This window comes from Podarcis muralis, chromosome 5 (genome assembly GCF_964188315.1).
Source record: "Podarcis muralis chromosome 5, rPodMur119.hap1.1, whole genome shotgun sequence".
In the NCBI taxonomy this organism is placed as follows: domain Eukaryota; kingdom Metazoa; phylum Chordata; class Lepidosauria; order Squamata; family Lacertidae; genus Podarcis; species Podarcis muralis.
Genome location: NC_135659.1, coordinates 2,622,197 through 2,640,053, shown reverse-complemented (window position 1 = coordinate 2,640,053; position 17,857 = coordinate 2,622,197). Strand labels below are relative to the sequence as shown.

At 45.1% G+C, this 17,857-nt stretch overlaps 1 protein-coding gene across 6 annotated transcripts in view; it reads right to left on the bottom strand.

The window, feature by feature from the left end:
* Positions 1-7,040, bottom strand: part of NMNAT2 (nicotinamide nucleotide adenylyltransferase 2) — a 64,894-nt gene extending 57,854 nt beyond the window's left edge. For 3 of the 6 annotated variants that reach the window (XR_013392808.1, XM_077928162.1, XM_077928161.1), the window contains exon 1: positions 6,866-7,040. Coding sequence is in view for 5 of the 6 variants with exons in the window: in XM_077928162.1 (XP_077784288.1) it covers positions 6,866-6,950 (85 nt within the window). In the remaining variant the exon portion in view is untranslated. The remainder of the gene's footprint in view (positions 1-6,865) is intronic. The other 3 variants (XM_077928163.1, XM_077928160.1, XM_077928164.1) reach the window with 3 other exon arrangements.
* Positions 7,041-17,857: the final 10,817 nt, after the last annotated feature.

Genomic DNA, 17,857 nt, shown 5'->3' with positions numbered 1-17,857 from the left:
GGCAAGAATAGTTCTTGATCACTGCTTATGGTGGCATTGCTCCATACTGGTATTTCTTTCTCAGTGCTGTCTGCTCTTGTTTGGTTTTGTTTTTCACTTTGCATTCAAACGAGAGAGAATGCATGAAGCTGAGCAGCTGCCACAAAATGTGACCAGTTGGCTAAACCTGATAATCACATAGCAAGGTCATTCTAAAACAGGGGTGGAAAAGCTACCACCCTACAGATGCTGCTGCACTGCAATCCCCATCAGCCTCAGGTACCATGGGCGATGATGGGAACTGCAGTCCAACAATATCTGGAGGGACAGACATACCGTATCCCTGATGTGAAAGAATCGTGCTGTGCAGCTCCTCAGTCAAGTCAGGATCGTGTGACTTGATGAACCAACAGGGACCTCAGTTCCTGTATACAACTTCTGTTCCAACCTATACTTCTCATTTGAAGCAACTTGTCCATCAAAATGCTTCACCTTGCCTACGTTCCTGCCTTGGTTCTTATATGGCCAGCCATTACCTGACCACCATCCTATCTTCTGATCTTACCTCTTCCTCCTCCATCCCTTGGTCCGTGTTTACCTGATCCTGTGCCTGACCTCCAGCCTATTTCACCTTTGACTATCCTGCTAGAGTAAGATCCTGGCTGCAGCCTGCCAGAAAGTTTTCCTTCTCCTTTCCCTCACCCCTATAATGGTTAGAAAAGCAGCTTGCAAGTGCCTCTGGTCTCAGCCCACTTCACCCCAAATAAACACCACCAGACAGGGAACTTTGACTATGTCCAGCACTGCCATGCTTCCATTGGAATCACACCCAAGGACTTCTTTGGAGAGCAGCCCCAGGTGCCGGACCTGACAGATGCAAAGCATCTACTCTACCGCATCTGATGCCTGGCATGGACAGGATCCTGGGTTCTATGCTAGGACCTCCAGTCTCCCTATCTGCCTGAGACCACAGGGTGCCCTTCCAGTCCACAATACTAGACTATACTGCTAGACTATGCTGACTCGCCATTGAGTTATTTAATTTACACCCTGTCTTTTGACCCAGGCCGGTCTTCATGCCAGCTCACAATCAGACACCATACGATACAATAAAACCAGTTTCAACCACAACACTCAATCTAAAACAAAATAAAATCACTTTTAATCGCAGCAGAATACAGCAGTGGGAACAGCACACACATCAATTGTAAACTGATTCATCTGGCAGTCACAGTCATCAAAGGCTGGTTCAGGAATCCATGTTCATCCCTTGATGACTGTATCATTGAGCAACAACTAGCCCATATAGATAGATCTAATACCACAAACAGAGCATTTGATTCACTTGGCATTGCCTCTAAATACGGTGCCTTTTGGTGGAGGCAATTTGGTCAGCTGCTGGTCATGTAGTCGCTTATTTATTTAAGCAGATTTATACCTTGCTCCTCTATTGTAGAAGCATAGAGTATACATCTGCATAAATGAAAAAGTGGAATGCTTTACAGGTTTCCTCTGAAACAGAACCTATTAAGTTGTGGTTGTTAATATTACTATAGTATTACTTTTATTTTATACACTGCTTATATTCAAAAATGGCTTCAAAATAGTTTACAAATATAAAATCAATACATAATTAAAATACACAATAAGAAATCCATTGGGCATTAAAACATCCTTAACACTTGGGGGGCATTATTGTTTGTGTTTCTTACTGTGTTACATATTTTTGTATTTTTATACTGTAAACCTCCCTGTGATACACTATACAAATTCAATTAGTAAGTAAAATATACAATAAATCAAACAATAAAAAGCATAACAAAACAGGTAAAAAAAACCTTCTAAAACAATAAAATCAGAAGTTCATATCTGGAGAATGCTTGCCTAAAAAGGCATGTTTTCAATGGGACTTACTCCCAGTTAGCAGAAATACGACCACAGCTTAAATAATTAAGAACAGAAAAATCAAAATATGAATGTGTGTGAAACAGCCCCAAGTGAATAGTAATCAAGTGTTGTAACATGAATGCACAAACCAGCTCTTAATGTAATAGTATTGCAGCATGTGATCAGAGTGTTCTGCTGCTACAAACTGATTCCACAAGACTGTAAAAATCTAAATGACTTTTCACCATTTCCAGATAAGCACCGAATGAAACAGAATGGGCCAGTGCCGGAGCAGTATTTCTGGTTTCAAATTAAATTCACCTCCAGTTTCTCTTGCAATAGCAGAATAAGATGACATGGGGTGAACCGGCTGTAAGAGGGGAAGGATTATTTAACGTTCAAAACCTGGAACGTGGCACAGGGCACTCTGCCAGCATTGGTACTCTTTGGGCAGCAGAGCTGAGCAGGCTATAGTCTCTGTTGACAAGTTTTCACATTTTTGTCCTTGGTGGTGACAATTATGTCTTCAAAATATGCTTTGGGTGGGTCTTTGTTACAGACAAAGCCCCTCCAGAAATTGTTGGGCCAGTCTCTGAAAAATATTGTTGTGCTAGTTTAATGTTTGGAAGGCATTTAAAAAATAGCATAAATCTGCATTTCTGGGATCAGAACTAATGCTTTTTGGGGATTCAGCAGTATAGGTAGAGATGAGCAACAGAAGCATTTGTCATGGATGCAACCTTGCAATAAAATTATTATTATTATTATTATTATTATTACCCCACCCACTCCAGACGGCTTCCATAATATAAAACATAATAAAACATTAAATGTTGAAGTTTTACTGAGAGTAGCAGGCCAGGGAAGATACCACAATTGCAGCTACTAGTTGTCTTATGACAGTAGCCTAACACCATAAAGCATATTTAGCCACAGAGAAGAGGAAAAAACCAGAGGCACAACACACTGAGCAACAACAGCCAGAAGGCTTGTGACACAGCAGCTTCTGAGCAGGAAGAATCTACTTCAGCATCTTTAAAGGTCCACAGTTCCTGGTGTGTATTAAGTTGAAAAAGAAGACTACTTGGTTTGTTTACACAGTATGTGTAATGACAAATTCTTACACGCACATTGAAACACAACACACACACACCCCTCTACAACCAAGTAATGTAAGCCAGAGTCCATGAAAACACTGTTTACCTTCCTGCCGCAACAGTACCTGTTTATCAACTTGCACTGGTGTGCTTTCGAACTGCTAGATTGGCAGAAGCTGGGACAGAGCAGCAGGATTTGAACCACTGACCTTCCAATCTGCAAGCCCAAGAGCCTCAGTGGTTTACACCACAGCGCCACCCACGTCTCACGCCATGTCAGTGGAACTTCCTCCCAACCTAGGTGTGGCCAGTTTCTGCCCTGTTTTGCTTTTCAAAAGAATTATTTTCCCTTAGGTTAAATGATGAGCTGGTTTTAAATCATGTAACTGTTTATTGGTTTTACTTGGAATGTTGGATTAGGAATTATTTTATGGGTCTCTTCTCAGTGGATCTTTTTTATACCTGCTTTTGTTCTTTATGTTGTTATCATTTGGTTGTTGGCATCTGTCTGTCTTGAGAGACAATAGCATGCGCCTCTGGGGGTGAAGTCAAACTGCTGTGTTAGAAGCACTGAAGTGACCTCCCTGGGGCGCAAGCCTGGGCAGTGGGTCTGGAGGTCTTGGGCTGCCCAGGCAGCAAGACCCCCTTCTTGGCCTCGCTAATGGGGTCGAAGATGGGGATTGTGAAGTTCACCACAAGTGGGTGCCTCCTGGCTGCTTCCCTGCAACATACACAAATCAAAAGAGGACAAGAAGAGAGACAAGGGTCTATTTCCCACATTTTACTTTACAAGCTCGTAGTTCACAGTTGTTCTCTCTCCCCACTTCAGCACCCCAAAAGCCACAATATCATGGGTTACAATCAGCTTCCAGCTTAAAATGGCTTTCTGTTGTCTTGGATCTTCAGATGACGGGTGGTATACAAATATAATAAAGTAATCTTTAATGACAGATGTTATTCACTATATGGCTTTTAAAAAGAACCTCAAGCTTGCTGGAGAATTAGGCATTCCCAAACCTTGAGCTAGGAAAGGGTGGAAGAGGTAAAATTGGCTCCTGAGATATAAAAAGGCAAGTAGGAAAACCATGTGGGATTATATATATATATATATATATATGAACTGAGGAATTGCCTAGTTGCATCTCAGACATTACGATATGCCATCTCTCCGTTCCATCCCTGTCTGGTCTTCAGATCTTGCCTAGGCCTGAATTATTTGGGAGTCTTCCCTGGCTTATCTCAGTAAGATAACCCAGCATCCCTCAGCCTGGGTCTAAGTCTGCAGGAACTGCCTTTGAAGACAGATCAGGACTCTGCTGGGAATGAGCAGGTGGGCAATGCAGGCCTCTGTGCAAGAGATCTGGCCTGGGCCTCTCATCCACTTTGCTGACACAGGGGAAATGAAAGGGCTACGCGGACAGGATGTTCCTTCACTTCCTAGGACGCAGGTCCTGGCATTTCACAGCAGTGCCATGTGCTCTTAAAGGGAACCTATGCAGATGTGGGAAGCTTTGTGAGAGCTCATATTAAATGGAAATAAGAGCATCTGTAAGCCAGCAGGCACCTGGCAGGGGGGGAATGACTTCCTGGTTCTCATTATGCGCCATTTTACAATCAGGGAACGTATTATTGCATTCATTCAGATTTATTTCATCTGCATAACAGTATTAGCATATGCTGATGTACAAAGCCAAAATCCTCCTATCTCTGAGCAGTGGCTCTTCTTGAAGCTGCTTTAAATGTTGGGCTGTGTCTTAAATACAACCCTGACCTCACCCTCGCCAAAACTCTGATTGATTTTTTTTGGGGGGGGTGGATCACAGAATGTTCCCAGTGTTGTAAACACATGACCAGGCCTTCTCTTGAAAAGAAAGGAGAAGAGTGGTCTTCAGAGCAGGCACAAATCAATTTTTAACATGCACAACATGTGCATTATTTATAATTCTGTGCATTTTCCCCTTCTGGTGTGAATTGGTGGAAAGTCTTCTCCTCTGGCTGCATTGAAAGAGTCTAGTGATTTTTCATCGCATAGGCAGCTTTTTTGAGACTTGAGCTGTATTTACAAACCAAATGAGAATAGGGTGAATTTTACCACCACTCTGTGTGTTTCTGTTGTGATTATAGGCACACGTTTTTTCTGAGAAATGAGTTGTTATCGCAATTCCCACTTTGACCTCACTAATTTCTCAATGAGTCAGCTGCTTAGCTTGTGCCAAGCAGGTGCACCTTATCATCAATATCATTCAGTATTTCCAAGGCCGGTCAATCTCTTAACAACAATCTCTCTAGACTTCTAGTGATGGAAAAAAGGCTGGTGTTTCCCGTTCTCAACTGTGAAGTAATTTCAGCACTTACAGTCATGGACAGCAAACAGCTCTTCACCTTCCTGCCCATCCATACAATCCCCATTTTAAAAAGCCTCTTCTTTTATACAGACCTCAAAGACACACATGCAAGATGACACTCACTGACCCTGGTTGGTTCTATATGCAAAATAGCTATAACTGATTAGATTCAGCACACCATATCTACACAAATGCTTTTTAAAAGAGGGGAGGCAACACCACACCCACACCCTCATTATCATCCTTTAATTCTCTTTAGTATGGCCTCCAAAACTGAAGCAGCCATTGTGTATACACAGGATTGACACATACATACAAACACGCATGCAACATCATGCCACTGTCGATACAGCAACCAACAGCTGACACTCCAGCCTGAGACTAGAGGTAGCCATTGGCATGAAACTCCCTCTTGAGGTTGTGAACCAAGATATCAGATACTCTCCCCCAACAAAAACGCATCGTATCTCCTCCTAGTTTGCATACTCCAGTTTAATTCAATGTGCAAATATACAAGAGGGGCTGTTCTGTGGGTATGCCAAAGATGTGAAGTATATCTCTAAGCATGTAAAGCCTGACTGCAACAAGTACATGTTTACAAACACACATTGTCACTCCAGTAGGCTTTTCAGCATTCAGCTCTTGCCTGCAGAATGTACATCCCATGGCAAATCTGGCTCTCTGTATGATTGTACTGGGTGGCATTCTCTGCCAGCACAGTGGCTAATAAAGGTGCTACCCCACTAAGAGAGGTAACCAGATCAGGAGGAGGAAGCTGGAGATCTCATATCCCGGGCTCTTCATTCACTGATTCAGTGGTAGGTGACTAGGCTGACATTTCCCAAGGAGAAGAGCTTCCCCATCTGCAAACGCCTTCCCTTTTGCTGACACCAACCGCCCTCCCTTAGCTACCAGGCAGACCTCTCATTCATCCATCCATCCTCCTGCATATCCATCAGCCATCATCTCATCTTCCCCCACCCGCGCCGCCGCACACACCCCACCCTCCTCCTCCCCCCAAGCCTGCTCTCTCCCCCCCCCCCACCTCCGCTCCCGGCTGCTCCAACCCCCAGAAAACCTCCTCCAGAAGAACCCAACCGCCAATACATCGCCTCTCTCACGCCCCTTCCTCGGGGAGCTCTGGCACTCCCGGTCTAAAGAGCCCCACATTGTCTCCCTTCTGACGCCGCTACTAAACGCTCCCTATCCTGTTTCCCACGCACGCAAGCCAAGAAGCCCCTAAGCTTTCCTGCGCCCCCCTCCCTTGGGTCCAGAAGAGCCGCTGCCCCTCCCTTGCCTCGGCCGTCCCTGGGATGGCCCCAGGGCGCAAAACAGCCCTCCTGCCCGGCTCTGCAGCAGTTTGGTCCTAGCAAGAAAACCTCTCCTCCTCCTCCAGATCTGCCAAGCCCGGCAAGAGGTCCGGCCAGCATCCTCCACCCCACGCCTGGACCAGAGCCAGCAAATCAAGCAACGCCACCCTGGAAGAAAGGAAGGCAGGAGCCCCGCCAGCAAAGAGAGCTCGGAGCCCTGGCCAGGGCGCGCAGAGGAAGGACTCACCAAACATCTGAATGTGCCCTTTGGTGATGGGGTTGAAGCTGCCGCAGGCCAGGAGGATAACGTGAGTCTTGGTCGTCTCGGTCATGGTGCTGCCTCGCTCGCTCTCCTTTCTTGTGTGTCTCAATGGGTCTGCAGAGGGAGGGAAGGCTGCGCGCTCCCCGACGCAAGCAGCGCCCCTCCCTCTGCGCTTAACGCATTGCGCGCCAGGCGGGAGTTGCTCGCTTCCCCAGGCCTCCCAGAGGAGGCTAGAGCTCTGGGAGGGGCAGCACCGCTGCCTGAAGCAGCCCTCTTAACTTACTTTCTTTTCATAGCAGCATCGAGGTGGAAGGGACCTGCAACACAGCAATCTCAACACAGGGTTGCGTGCCGGATTACCAAATAGGCAGAGTAGGCCTATGGGCCCCAAGCCTTTTCGGGGCCCTGTGACAACGGATCAAAATAAAATTGAATTGATCTTGAAATAAAATTGCTTTATTAAAAATTGTTGGTTGGTAAAATCAAAAACATATTAGGAGATAATTTGCGAGCCCTGCCTCACCCCCACCTGGAGAGTGTGACTGCCTAGGGGCCTCAACGGGGTTTAACCTGTTTGAAACCAGACTGCACCCTGCTCAGCTTTGCCAATGTGCTAGCAGTTTTATTGCTGCACCAGTGGCTTGTCAAGTGTCATATTTTAGACACTACAGAAGCACACAGTTCTAGAGGTGCTGTGTCTCTCTCTGTGTGTATCTTACCTATAAGATCTAGTGGTGATGGAAGACAAGAGAAGAGGAGATGGGCACGAATTTAAGCCAACCAACAACAACCTTCATTACACTATTGTCGGGTTATACCTCAATCAGGTGATTTGTTCAGGCTGTATCACTTTAAACTGCTGGTGCAGACTCACATTCTTTTAATGTTCTTAACATCAGCAATAATCATCAGCTCAGCTGGCGAGCGTGTGGTGCTCATAATGGCAAGGTTGCAGGTTCAATCTCTGTATGGCTGAATATCCCTGCATTTCAGGGGGTTGGACTAGATGTTCCTCAGGGTCCCTTCCAACTCTACAATTGTATGATTCTATGAAAATCTCTACACATAGAAAACAAGCCTGTCATGGAGATGATGAGATAGGGATGGCTGGTGCTGAATTTTCTTTGTGGAATGAATTCTTTTTTTCCTTTTGGGGGGCAGCATTCTGCCATGCAAATTCTTACCTGTAACACACACACAGGTTCCTCTCCTCAGAGAGTACTAGTCTTAAAATAAGGGGGGGGGGGATCTTGGATTGGATTCTGAAAGAGGAACTCCTTTGTTTTGCAGATAAGCATTTGAGGCTGAGACAGGGGGAGGGGGGCAGCTAGTGAGTTCACAGCAGAGGGAAGATTTGAACTGGGTACTTCTGCCTCTGCTCAAAAACCCAAATCCCTACACACCACTGTAGCCTGTTGCATATTAATAACTTTCCCTTTTGTTGCCACTTCCTGACACCCTTAGACTAGGCCAGGGATGGGGAACCCTTCTTCTGCCAAGGGCCGCAGTCCCTTTCGGTATTTCTCAAACTTGGGTCCCCAGCTGTTGCTGGCCTACAACTCCCATCATCCATAGCTCACGGGACCAGCCGTGAGGGATGATGGGAGTTGTAATCCAGCAGTTAGAGAACCATGTCTGAGAAATTCTGAGAACTGTTGAGGACCACATCTTGGTAGCTTGGTTGGACTGAAGCTGGTGGTGGGTGGTTCCAGAGTCAAAAATGTCTGTCTTTCATACACCTCCCTTTCTCTCTCCCCCTCCCTCCCCATTTGCCACCCACATCTGCATGCACACTTGTGTGATTTAGCATTTAATCCTGAGTTCCCCAGTGTGACTGAGACCCCGACTGTTAGGTCCAGTCGCACACGACTCTGGGGTTGTGGCGCTCATGTCGCTTTACTGGCCATGGGAGCCGGCGTACAGCTTCCAGGTCATGTGGCCAGCATGACTAAGCCACTTCTGGCGAACCAGAGCAGCGCACAGAAACGCCATTTACCTTCTCGCCGGAGCGGTACCTATTTATCTACTTGGACTTTGACGTGATTTCGTTGGCAGGAGCAGGGACTGAGCAATGGGAGCTCACCCCGTCACGGGGATTTGAACCGCCGACCTTCTGATCGGCAAGTCCTAGGCTCTGTGGTTTAACCTACAGTGCCACCCACGTCCCTTTACCTTACTTCCCCTCTAAAAAGCAGGCTAGAAATCCAATGATAATAATAGCAACAATTTTGCATGCCTTCTCAGAGCAAAACCTAAGAGGTGTTCTGCAATCTGTGTATGCCAAATCAGAGTCTTTGCCCCCCTCTCCAACCTTTGGATTCTCCGTCTTTGGTGGCAATGTGATCTCCCATCTGCTGGATGAAGCTCTCTCAACCACAGCCAAAGACTGATTTGTCATACAGATCCCTCTTTAGCATTTGGGGGGGAGGGTTCAAACAAGAATTGCAAGTACCGGTATCTCTTCCTTCAAATTTCCAAGCATAGAGCCTATAATGTTTATGCTGTAAGCAGCAGCAACTCCTCCTCCACCAATCCTAGCATTGCTCTATTCTTTAAAAACAATAACAATAAAAAATGCAGGCTTTTCATCTCTGAGAACAATAAAGATCTACATGGAGCTATTGATCTATCGTTCCCCCTTTATGGCTCTCATTCCAAATCAGCAAAATCCCTTTTTGCTTATTGAAAAGGCTGGGGTTGGGGTTTTCTTCTTCTCCATCCTGTTATTTTATAAGCTTTCCTTAGGGGCAACAGATCAGCGTCAGGAAACAGAAAGTCAAGATCATTTGCCCAAGCCAGAGAGTGTTATTAAAGCCTCGGCACTGCATCAGAGGAATTCTGCTTTCTTCTTCTAAACCGGTATTTCCATAGCTATTAAAGCTGAAAAGAAAAAGGTTCTGTTTTAAAATGCTCATGATGACCTTTCATTGAATGGAGACTGCAAGCATGCACAGGGCAGGCAAAATGTTTTCAGATTTTCTTGTTCATTTTGAAGTTCCTTCAAAGCCTCAAAGATGAAGGAAGACATCCACCAACATGGTTTTTATTTTCAGATTGTGTCAGGGTTCGAGCAAGCTTAGCAGATCCCGAATCCAAGGTGCTCCATGCAGGGATTTATCCTGTGTTCCACCACCAAGCTCTCTGGTCTGAGAAGAGACCTACCAGAATAACAGCCAGACTTACCAATGAAGGTTCTCAAGAGTTACAGGGCACAGGGCACTGCTTAACCCCTAAAAATCTATTTGTGAAGCTTGCCCCCTGGTCTGAACAACACAGGACTTTACTATTCCCTGTTACAGACTGTCCAGTTCAGTCCCACTCATCACAGCAGCTGCGTCTGACAGGTTCTAGAAAGTGGCAGCTATTATATGGGCTTCCATATAAGACAGTGCTATGTAGTTTAGCTAATATATAGAACTGTAGAGATGGAAGGGACTCCTGAGGATCATTAGTCCAACCCCCAACTTTTCTGGTAGAATAATAACCAAAGCAGATTGCAATCAAGTACTACATACTACGTACTGCTTTTGAATTATGGTGCTGGGGGAGACTCTGGAGAGTCCCATGGACTGCAAGAAGATCAAACCTATCCATTCATTCTTAAGGAAATCAGCCCTGAGTGCTCACTGGAAGGACAGATCCTGAAGCTGAGGCTCCAATACTTTGGCCACCTCATGAGAAGAGAGGACACCCTGGAAAAGACCCTGATGTTGGGAAAGATGGAGGGCACAAGGAGAAGAGGATGAGATGGTTGGACAGTGTTCTCGAAGCTACCAACATGAGTTTGACCAAACTGCGGGAGGCAGTGGAAGACAGGAGTGCCTGGCGTGCTCTGGTCCAGGGGGTCACAAAGAGTCGGACACAACTAAACAACAACAACTACATAAACTAGCATATTTTTGCGTACCATTTAGGGACTTACTAAAATTAGACATCTGGAAATGCTTTTGATTAATGGATTGATTACAATATAGCAAAGCAAAATGATAAAATTCTAGGGTTCCATAGCCAACAAAGGCAAGACTTCTGCAACTGAACTAACCATCCTCCTCTCTGCACTCTCCCCAAACCTGCTCTGTAGAGTCAGGGAAACCCCAGGACAGATTTGGAGGGCACAAACTGGAGGGAGAGAAAGGGGAATTCCATCACAGAAGCAGCAATCCTTGCAAGAATGGAACAATAGCAATAATTAAAACAGGAGGGCAGTGACAATAACACTTTGGAAAACATCATCATATTATATATCCTCTCTCAGGATCCTGTAAACAGTGCATGCTCCAAATCCACCCTCTTTTCTGGAGGCAGTTCTGTTGGCCATTTTGCTTCAAACTTAATTGAGTTTTGGGGAACAAACATAAGACGACCCCTTCTTCTGGAAACCAATGTAAATGTCCTAAACTAGTCATGTTTTATTCATTGCAGAGTTCCACCCTTTCCTCCCTATGATCTGTCCATTGTTTGCCTGATACGTTTTACAACTGTGTGCATTAATTGCAAAAATGTAGCTCTTTGGCTACAGGTATGTTTGTCGGCCAATATGTTTGGTTGCATGGCTATTTCAGCAAAGAAGCATTTTCCTTAAAGAAAGCTTATAGCACTTGAATCACACCTGAAGTTCCCTCAGAGGAAAGGGACAGGTTGGCAAACATCAAACCTGTTACTGGTTGTGGTTGAGATCCTTCCATCAGTCTGGAGACCCAGCTGCATGGCCAGTCCATCGAAGCCTGTCTGCTCACTAGCAATAGGTGCAACGCGTGGCTATCTAACAGCCTCACAACATGCAATTGCAAATGAAACACCTCCTCCAAACCCTTGCATCTTCAGTTTCAGGAGGGGACCTTTGCAAATCATCATACTTGCTCAGCTGAAATAACATCAGAGGCCTAGCCTTGTTGAAGCAATACTGCAGCTGCAATTGGAGCTGTTCGTGCTACTGATTGCAGCACCTGCTGCAGCATTGTGATTTTGCTGCCTCAAGCCAGCTTATCCCAAACTACAGCTTCACCCTGGTTGACCCTCATCAACAGCTTCACTGAAGATACTGCCAAATAACTGAGTTGACACCATAGCATACTGCCAGGCAGAATCTGTAGTCTGCATGAACTCTGGTATTGGAAAGTACACACACACAAACGTGTGTGTGTGTGTGTGTGTGTGTGTGTGTGTTTAGAGAGCAAACACATACACAAACAGGCTTACAGTCCATCTGTAATACTATCACTAAATAACAATAACTTAAATAATTACAAAATCTAAAGGTGTCATCTAAATTATCAAGAAAAAAATTAATTGATCAAAGCAATTATTCAAAAAATGCATCAATCATATATACTAAAAATGGTTGGAGGGAGGAGAGAGTTGAAAGAGAGATTCATACTAACAAGCAGCAGAGTTAAGCACAATGGCAATTGCTCCAAGCACATTTAAACTTGAGTAGATTTGCATCTGCCCTAGTCCACCTTTAAATAAATGTTCCCCACTAAAATACTTAGGCTGGAATAAATCACAGACACCTAGCTTTACAAATAAGTGAATGTTTTATTCACAGCAAACAAGTCTCCATTTACTAGCAATAAAATGAAGAAGAAAAATGTTTGGCTTAAAAAGTAAAGTACTTGGTTTTCTTACAAAACGATCAGGAAATCTTTTACAGATGCAGGTTGTAAAATCTCCATTTTTAAAGAGATTTAGTTCGCTTGCAGGATCAGCGGAGCTGGGAGCCAAAGCCACATGACTCCTGCTTTTATTCTTTCAGGAAGCACAAAGGGGGAAAACTCCATGAGAGGTCCAGAGGGCAGCAACACGAGAATGGGCCTTTTCTGAGGGGGCTCCCTGTTTGTGAAATACTCTCCCCGGGGAGGCTTGCTTGGAGCCATCATTATATATCTTTAGGCACCAGGCAAAAATTTCCCTCTATAACCAGGCCTTTGACCTTTGACTATCTGTGGCCTTCTAGAAGTGAGCGGGATATTTTTAATGTATTTCTCTTTTGGTTTTATTGTTATCTATGTGGGGTTTAATGTCTATTTGTTTAGTTGTAAATTGCTTTTGGTTGCCCTGGGCAATAAAAAGTGACTGACAAATTTAATAAATAAATTAAAAAACAATTCAAATCAATCTTCAAAAAAAATATTATGGGTAAATAACGTTCTCTATTCAGTCTCTGTATGCCACCTATGACTATTTAGCTCTATCCTGTCCTCCTTCAGTTGTCAGAGGGGGGAAATATGTACAAGTTTTCTTTCTTTGCTTCCAGACTCATTCTTCTGCAGTATAGGAAATACTGAAGAATAGGGGCCCTTTACGAGCTGGGATTCATAGCATCTCTTTTGTCTCCTTGACAAGCTTCTTCAGAAAACTTAGGGTGTCTGATGGTTCCCAAGCCTTGCTTGAATAAACTCTGTAGGCTGAAGGCTGTTGACAGAGAGTTGTGAAAGACTTTGCATATTTCAAATTTACCAAAATTAAAAGATGGGAAATGATGCACAAAGCTCTTGTACATGCAAAGCACAGCAAGCTGTTTGTAAGCATCAGCCAGGCCTCTTATAAATGCGGCATTTAAGCTAAGCTTGATTGGAGGGGAATTTACAAAACGCTCTCAGGAACAGCAGTGATATTAGGGTTATAAATATCTGTTGGTCTCTCATGGGGGGGGGGCATGGATCCATAGGCAAAGACAAATGTTGCAAGGCACACAAAGAAGCACATTCAAACACTAAATGCTGAAAGCGTACATATTCAAAGTCGAAAACATGAGATCACGATAATATTTTGTGCATTTCAAGAGGCCAAACATTTTCTGGTGCATTTTCATTTCAAAAGCTGACAAATAACAACTTGCTCCATAGTTATAAATGTACCTTTATAAAGATCATCTCTTCCTTTTGAGTTGGCTACTATCAACATGTTGATGATGGTGAGCTCTGTTTTCACCAGTGAAAGGATCCAGGAGTAGATGTCTTGATCTTGAAACAGTGTATGGCAACTATGGTTGCAGAGAATCAGATGAAAGCTGTATTCAGACGAGAGAGAAGACAGGCTAGTGGGGAATTCTGATTCTATGGGGAGCTGAATTTACCTGTGATGAATGGAATATTACCAGGGTACCCTTAGACCAGGAATGAGAAATCTGTGGCTCTCCAAATGTTGGACTTCATGTCTCACAATTTCTAACTACTGGCCATGTTGCTCTCTCCCCTTCCCTGCAGAGAAAATGGAACCATGTGATTGTTTAACACACCATTCATATGCATCTTCGTTTTAAAATATAATTCACACATACCATATTCCATACGAGCTTCTTCTGAGCAACAACCGAACATGTACACTGCTAAATGGTTCTCTGAGAGTTCCACCACAAGCTCAGTTCTCAGTTTGTTGCGGTGATATGAATGCCCAAGTATGGCGTGGTGCTCAGCCATTTCAGCCATCTTGCACATTCAGCCCCTGCTAAAAATAATGACCACATAAGGAAAATAATTGCCCTGAACATTATTGTGAGCTCAGCTGTTATTTGTACTCACATGAGCCCAGGACTTTCAGCCCAAGTCGGCTGTGGCACAAATAGCAAATTGAATAGGAGCAAAGGGCAAATGAGACCAAAAGCAATGAAACAGAAAGAAATGATACCTCGTGATGGTCTTGTAACCTGAAAAGGGGATCTGAAGTTCACAGTCTAATACTATGTAGGTCATCTAATTACTTTTTCCAATTTAATATTTAAAAACAAGGCCTGGACCTCTGTAGTACTGGTGAACAACACCCTACATCACTGTCAGGAATAAAGTAGAGATAGTTCTATATTTATTTATTTCACAAATTAGGAAATGCTGCCAGCCACCCCAATCCCTGCCGAATGAGGCTGTGAAAACAATGGCCATTCAATCTAGCTATGCCAGCCAAAGCTAGTTCCCAGCATACAGCTACCCATCCATTGTGGCCAAGGAAGAGAAGCAATTCAAAGTGAGGGTTTTCACCTAATAAAGCCTTAAATGGCTCAGGACTGCAATACCTCAAGCACCACCTCTCCCCGTATGAATTGACCCAGACCCTGCAATCAACATCCGAGGCCAATCTATGTGTACCCCCTCCATGAGGAGTCCAGAGGGAGACAACATGACAAAGGGTCTTTTCTGTGGTGGCTCACCACTCGTTGAACGCTCTCTCCAAGGAAACTACCCCTGATGCAAGATGCCTTGTTGTTGTTGTTGTTGCTGTTTAGTCGTTTAGTCGTGACCGACTCTTCGTGACCCCATGGACCAGAGCATGCCAGGCACTCCTGTCTTCCACTGCCTCCCGCAGTTTGGTCAGACTCATGTTTGTAGCTTCGAGAACGCTGTCCAACCATCTTGTCCTCTGTCGTCCCCTTCTTCTTGTGCCCTCCATCTTTCCCAACATCAGGGTCTTTTCCAGGGAGTCTTCTCTTCTCATGAGGTGGCCAAAGTATTGGAGCCTCAGCTTCACGATCTGTCCTTCCAGTGAGCACTCAGGGCTGATTTCCTTAAGAATGGATACGTTTGATCTTCTTGCAGTCCATGGGACTCTCAAGAGTCTCCTCCAGCACCAGAATTCAAAAGCATCAATTCTTCGGCGATCAGCCTTCTTTATGGTCCAGCTCTCACTTCCATGCATCACTACTGGGAAAACCATAGTTTTAACTATACAGACCTTTGTTGGTAAGGTGATGTCTCTGCTTTTTAAGATGCTGTCTAGGTTTGCCATCGCCTTTCTCCCAAAGGGCAGGCGTCTTTTAATTTCGTGGCTGCTGTCACCATCTGCAGTGATCATGGAGCCCAAGAAAGTAAAATATCTCACTGCCTCCATTTCTTCCCCTTCTATTTGCCAGGAGGTGAAGGGCCCAGTGGCCATGATCTTCGGTTTTTTGATGTTGAGCTTCAGACCATATTTTGCGCTCTCCTCTTTCACCCTCATTAAATGGTTCTTTAATTCCTCCTCACTTTCTGCCATCAAGGTTGTGTCATCTAAGGCAAGATGCCTTAGGACGGTCGTTTTCCTGGGAGATATAGGAGGGACAATATCCCAATGGCCCCTTTTCCCAGTATACTCCGTTGAGTATACTGTAACTTTAATTACAGTGTGGTGTAGTGGTTAAGAGCGGTAGTCTTGTAATGTGGTGAACTGGGTTCGCGTCTCCGCTCCTCCACCTGCAGCTGCTGGGTGACCTTGGGCCAGTCACACTTCTCTGAAGTCTCTCAGCCCCACTCACCTCACAGAGTGTTTGTTGTGGGGGAGGAAGGGAAAGGAGAATGTTAGCCGCTTTGAGACTCCTGAAGGGGAGTGAAAGGCGGGATATCAAATCCGAATTCTTCCTCTTCTTCTTCTTCTAATTATGCCCAGGCAGTATACTGTTTCCATACAAGCATGTTCCCTTGCAGCATGTTGACAGAATGCTGGTACAGTAGCCTGCTTGTATTCGATCACAGCTGAACTTTCTTGACTTTCTGGCAAGCACACGCACAAATACAGACACATAGCATAAATCTAGGTCTTAGATCTGCCACTGCATTTTGCCCACCAACATCCTTCCTATTTTCCCCAAGCCAGGATACAGAAACTCAAACCCAGCCATATGCATTTGGGGGACGAAACAGGAGGAAACCCGAGCTGCCCTTAGGTACTGGGGCCACCTGCAGGGCTACAGTCAGAAGACAACAATCCCATGCTTAGTTTGCTGTTCCAGATTCACACACATGTGGTGCTGCATACGATTGCCAGATGGCCCCGATTTATTTATTTTTTAAAGAAATACACAACGCACCCAAAAGCACAAAATAAAACCTGGCCACAGATTTGTAGACACAAATAACTTGGTGCGTGAGAAGGCACCTGCTGTGGCTCACCTGACCATCTCCCAGGCAGTGCCTGTTCAGGTTTTACAGAATAGGAGACTCTTGGTGGCCACTCTTCCCCTTTTCAGAGTCGGCCCCAGCGGCGTGTGATGAATTTTTTCATAGGGGAATAGTTAGGGCCAGCGTCATGACGTCACAACGTTGTGCCCATGAGCATTGCGCCTCCCTCTCTAAGCCAGGCAGAAGCTTCCAGGGCTTTGGGAAGGAGGCTCCAGACTTTAATACTTTAATTTACCGGGAATGTTTAGAAGAGTAGCCTAGTCACCTAGTCCACTGACAGCACACCACTAGTCAGCCCAGTATATTTTGCAGACACGGCCCACCAGTTGGGATCTTCGTAGGAGGTCTGATCCGTGTACCAGCAGTAACAGAAGTTAGTTGGCCTGTTCTTTTCCTCTTCTCAGTGAATAGTGAAAACCATCTTCTTCCTTTGGCCTTTTTAGGATAACTGATTACTCTTGAGATGGTGGTGTTTTATCTTCCTGTTCATTTTAAGAAAAAAACTTGCTTCTGTGTTTTAATTCCTACACATCACTTGGCAGGGGTGGGTGGGTAACTGAAATGCAGGTGAAAGACAAATGTTTACTTATTTATCAATGTACCTTGTACCATCCTTTTGTGAGTTTCCCATGTTCGCTCCACAATGTTGGCTGATATTGTCAGGGAAATACACAAAATATTGAAGCCACTAGGAGTCCACCAATTTTGTGAGCCCCTCCCAGACCCAGGCTATATATCCTGTAATCACACCCTAGGTCACACCTGATAGGCTAATTCAAACTTTCCCTCTGGAGCCTGATTGGACAACTCCAACGGCCAATCAGATTGTGATGGCCTGGGATTCCGAGTCTGAGAGCGATCCGGAGGAATCCCAGCCGGCACAGGAGTCCCCGCCTCCAGGGCCGGTTGAACTGGGGCAAGGCCTAGATGCTGAGGAAACTCAAGAGCAGGCACCAGGTGAAATCATTCAGGCCCCAGAGGTGCTGGAAGACTCAGTGGCTACAGGTGAGCCTCCCCCGGGGCCCAGTAAACCTTCGGCCTCTCCTGATCTGCAGAGGCTTAGGGCAGAGAGGCGAAGGGAACTGGTGTCTCCCAGGAGGAGTGCTCG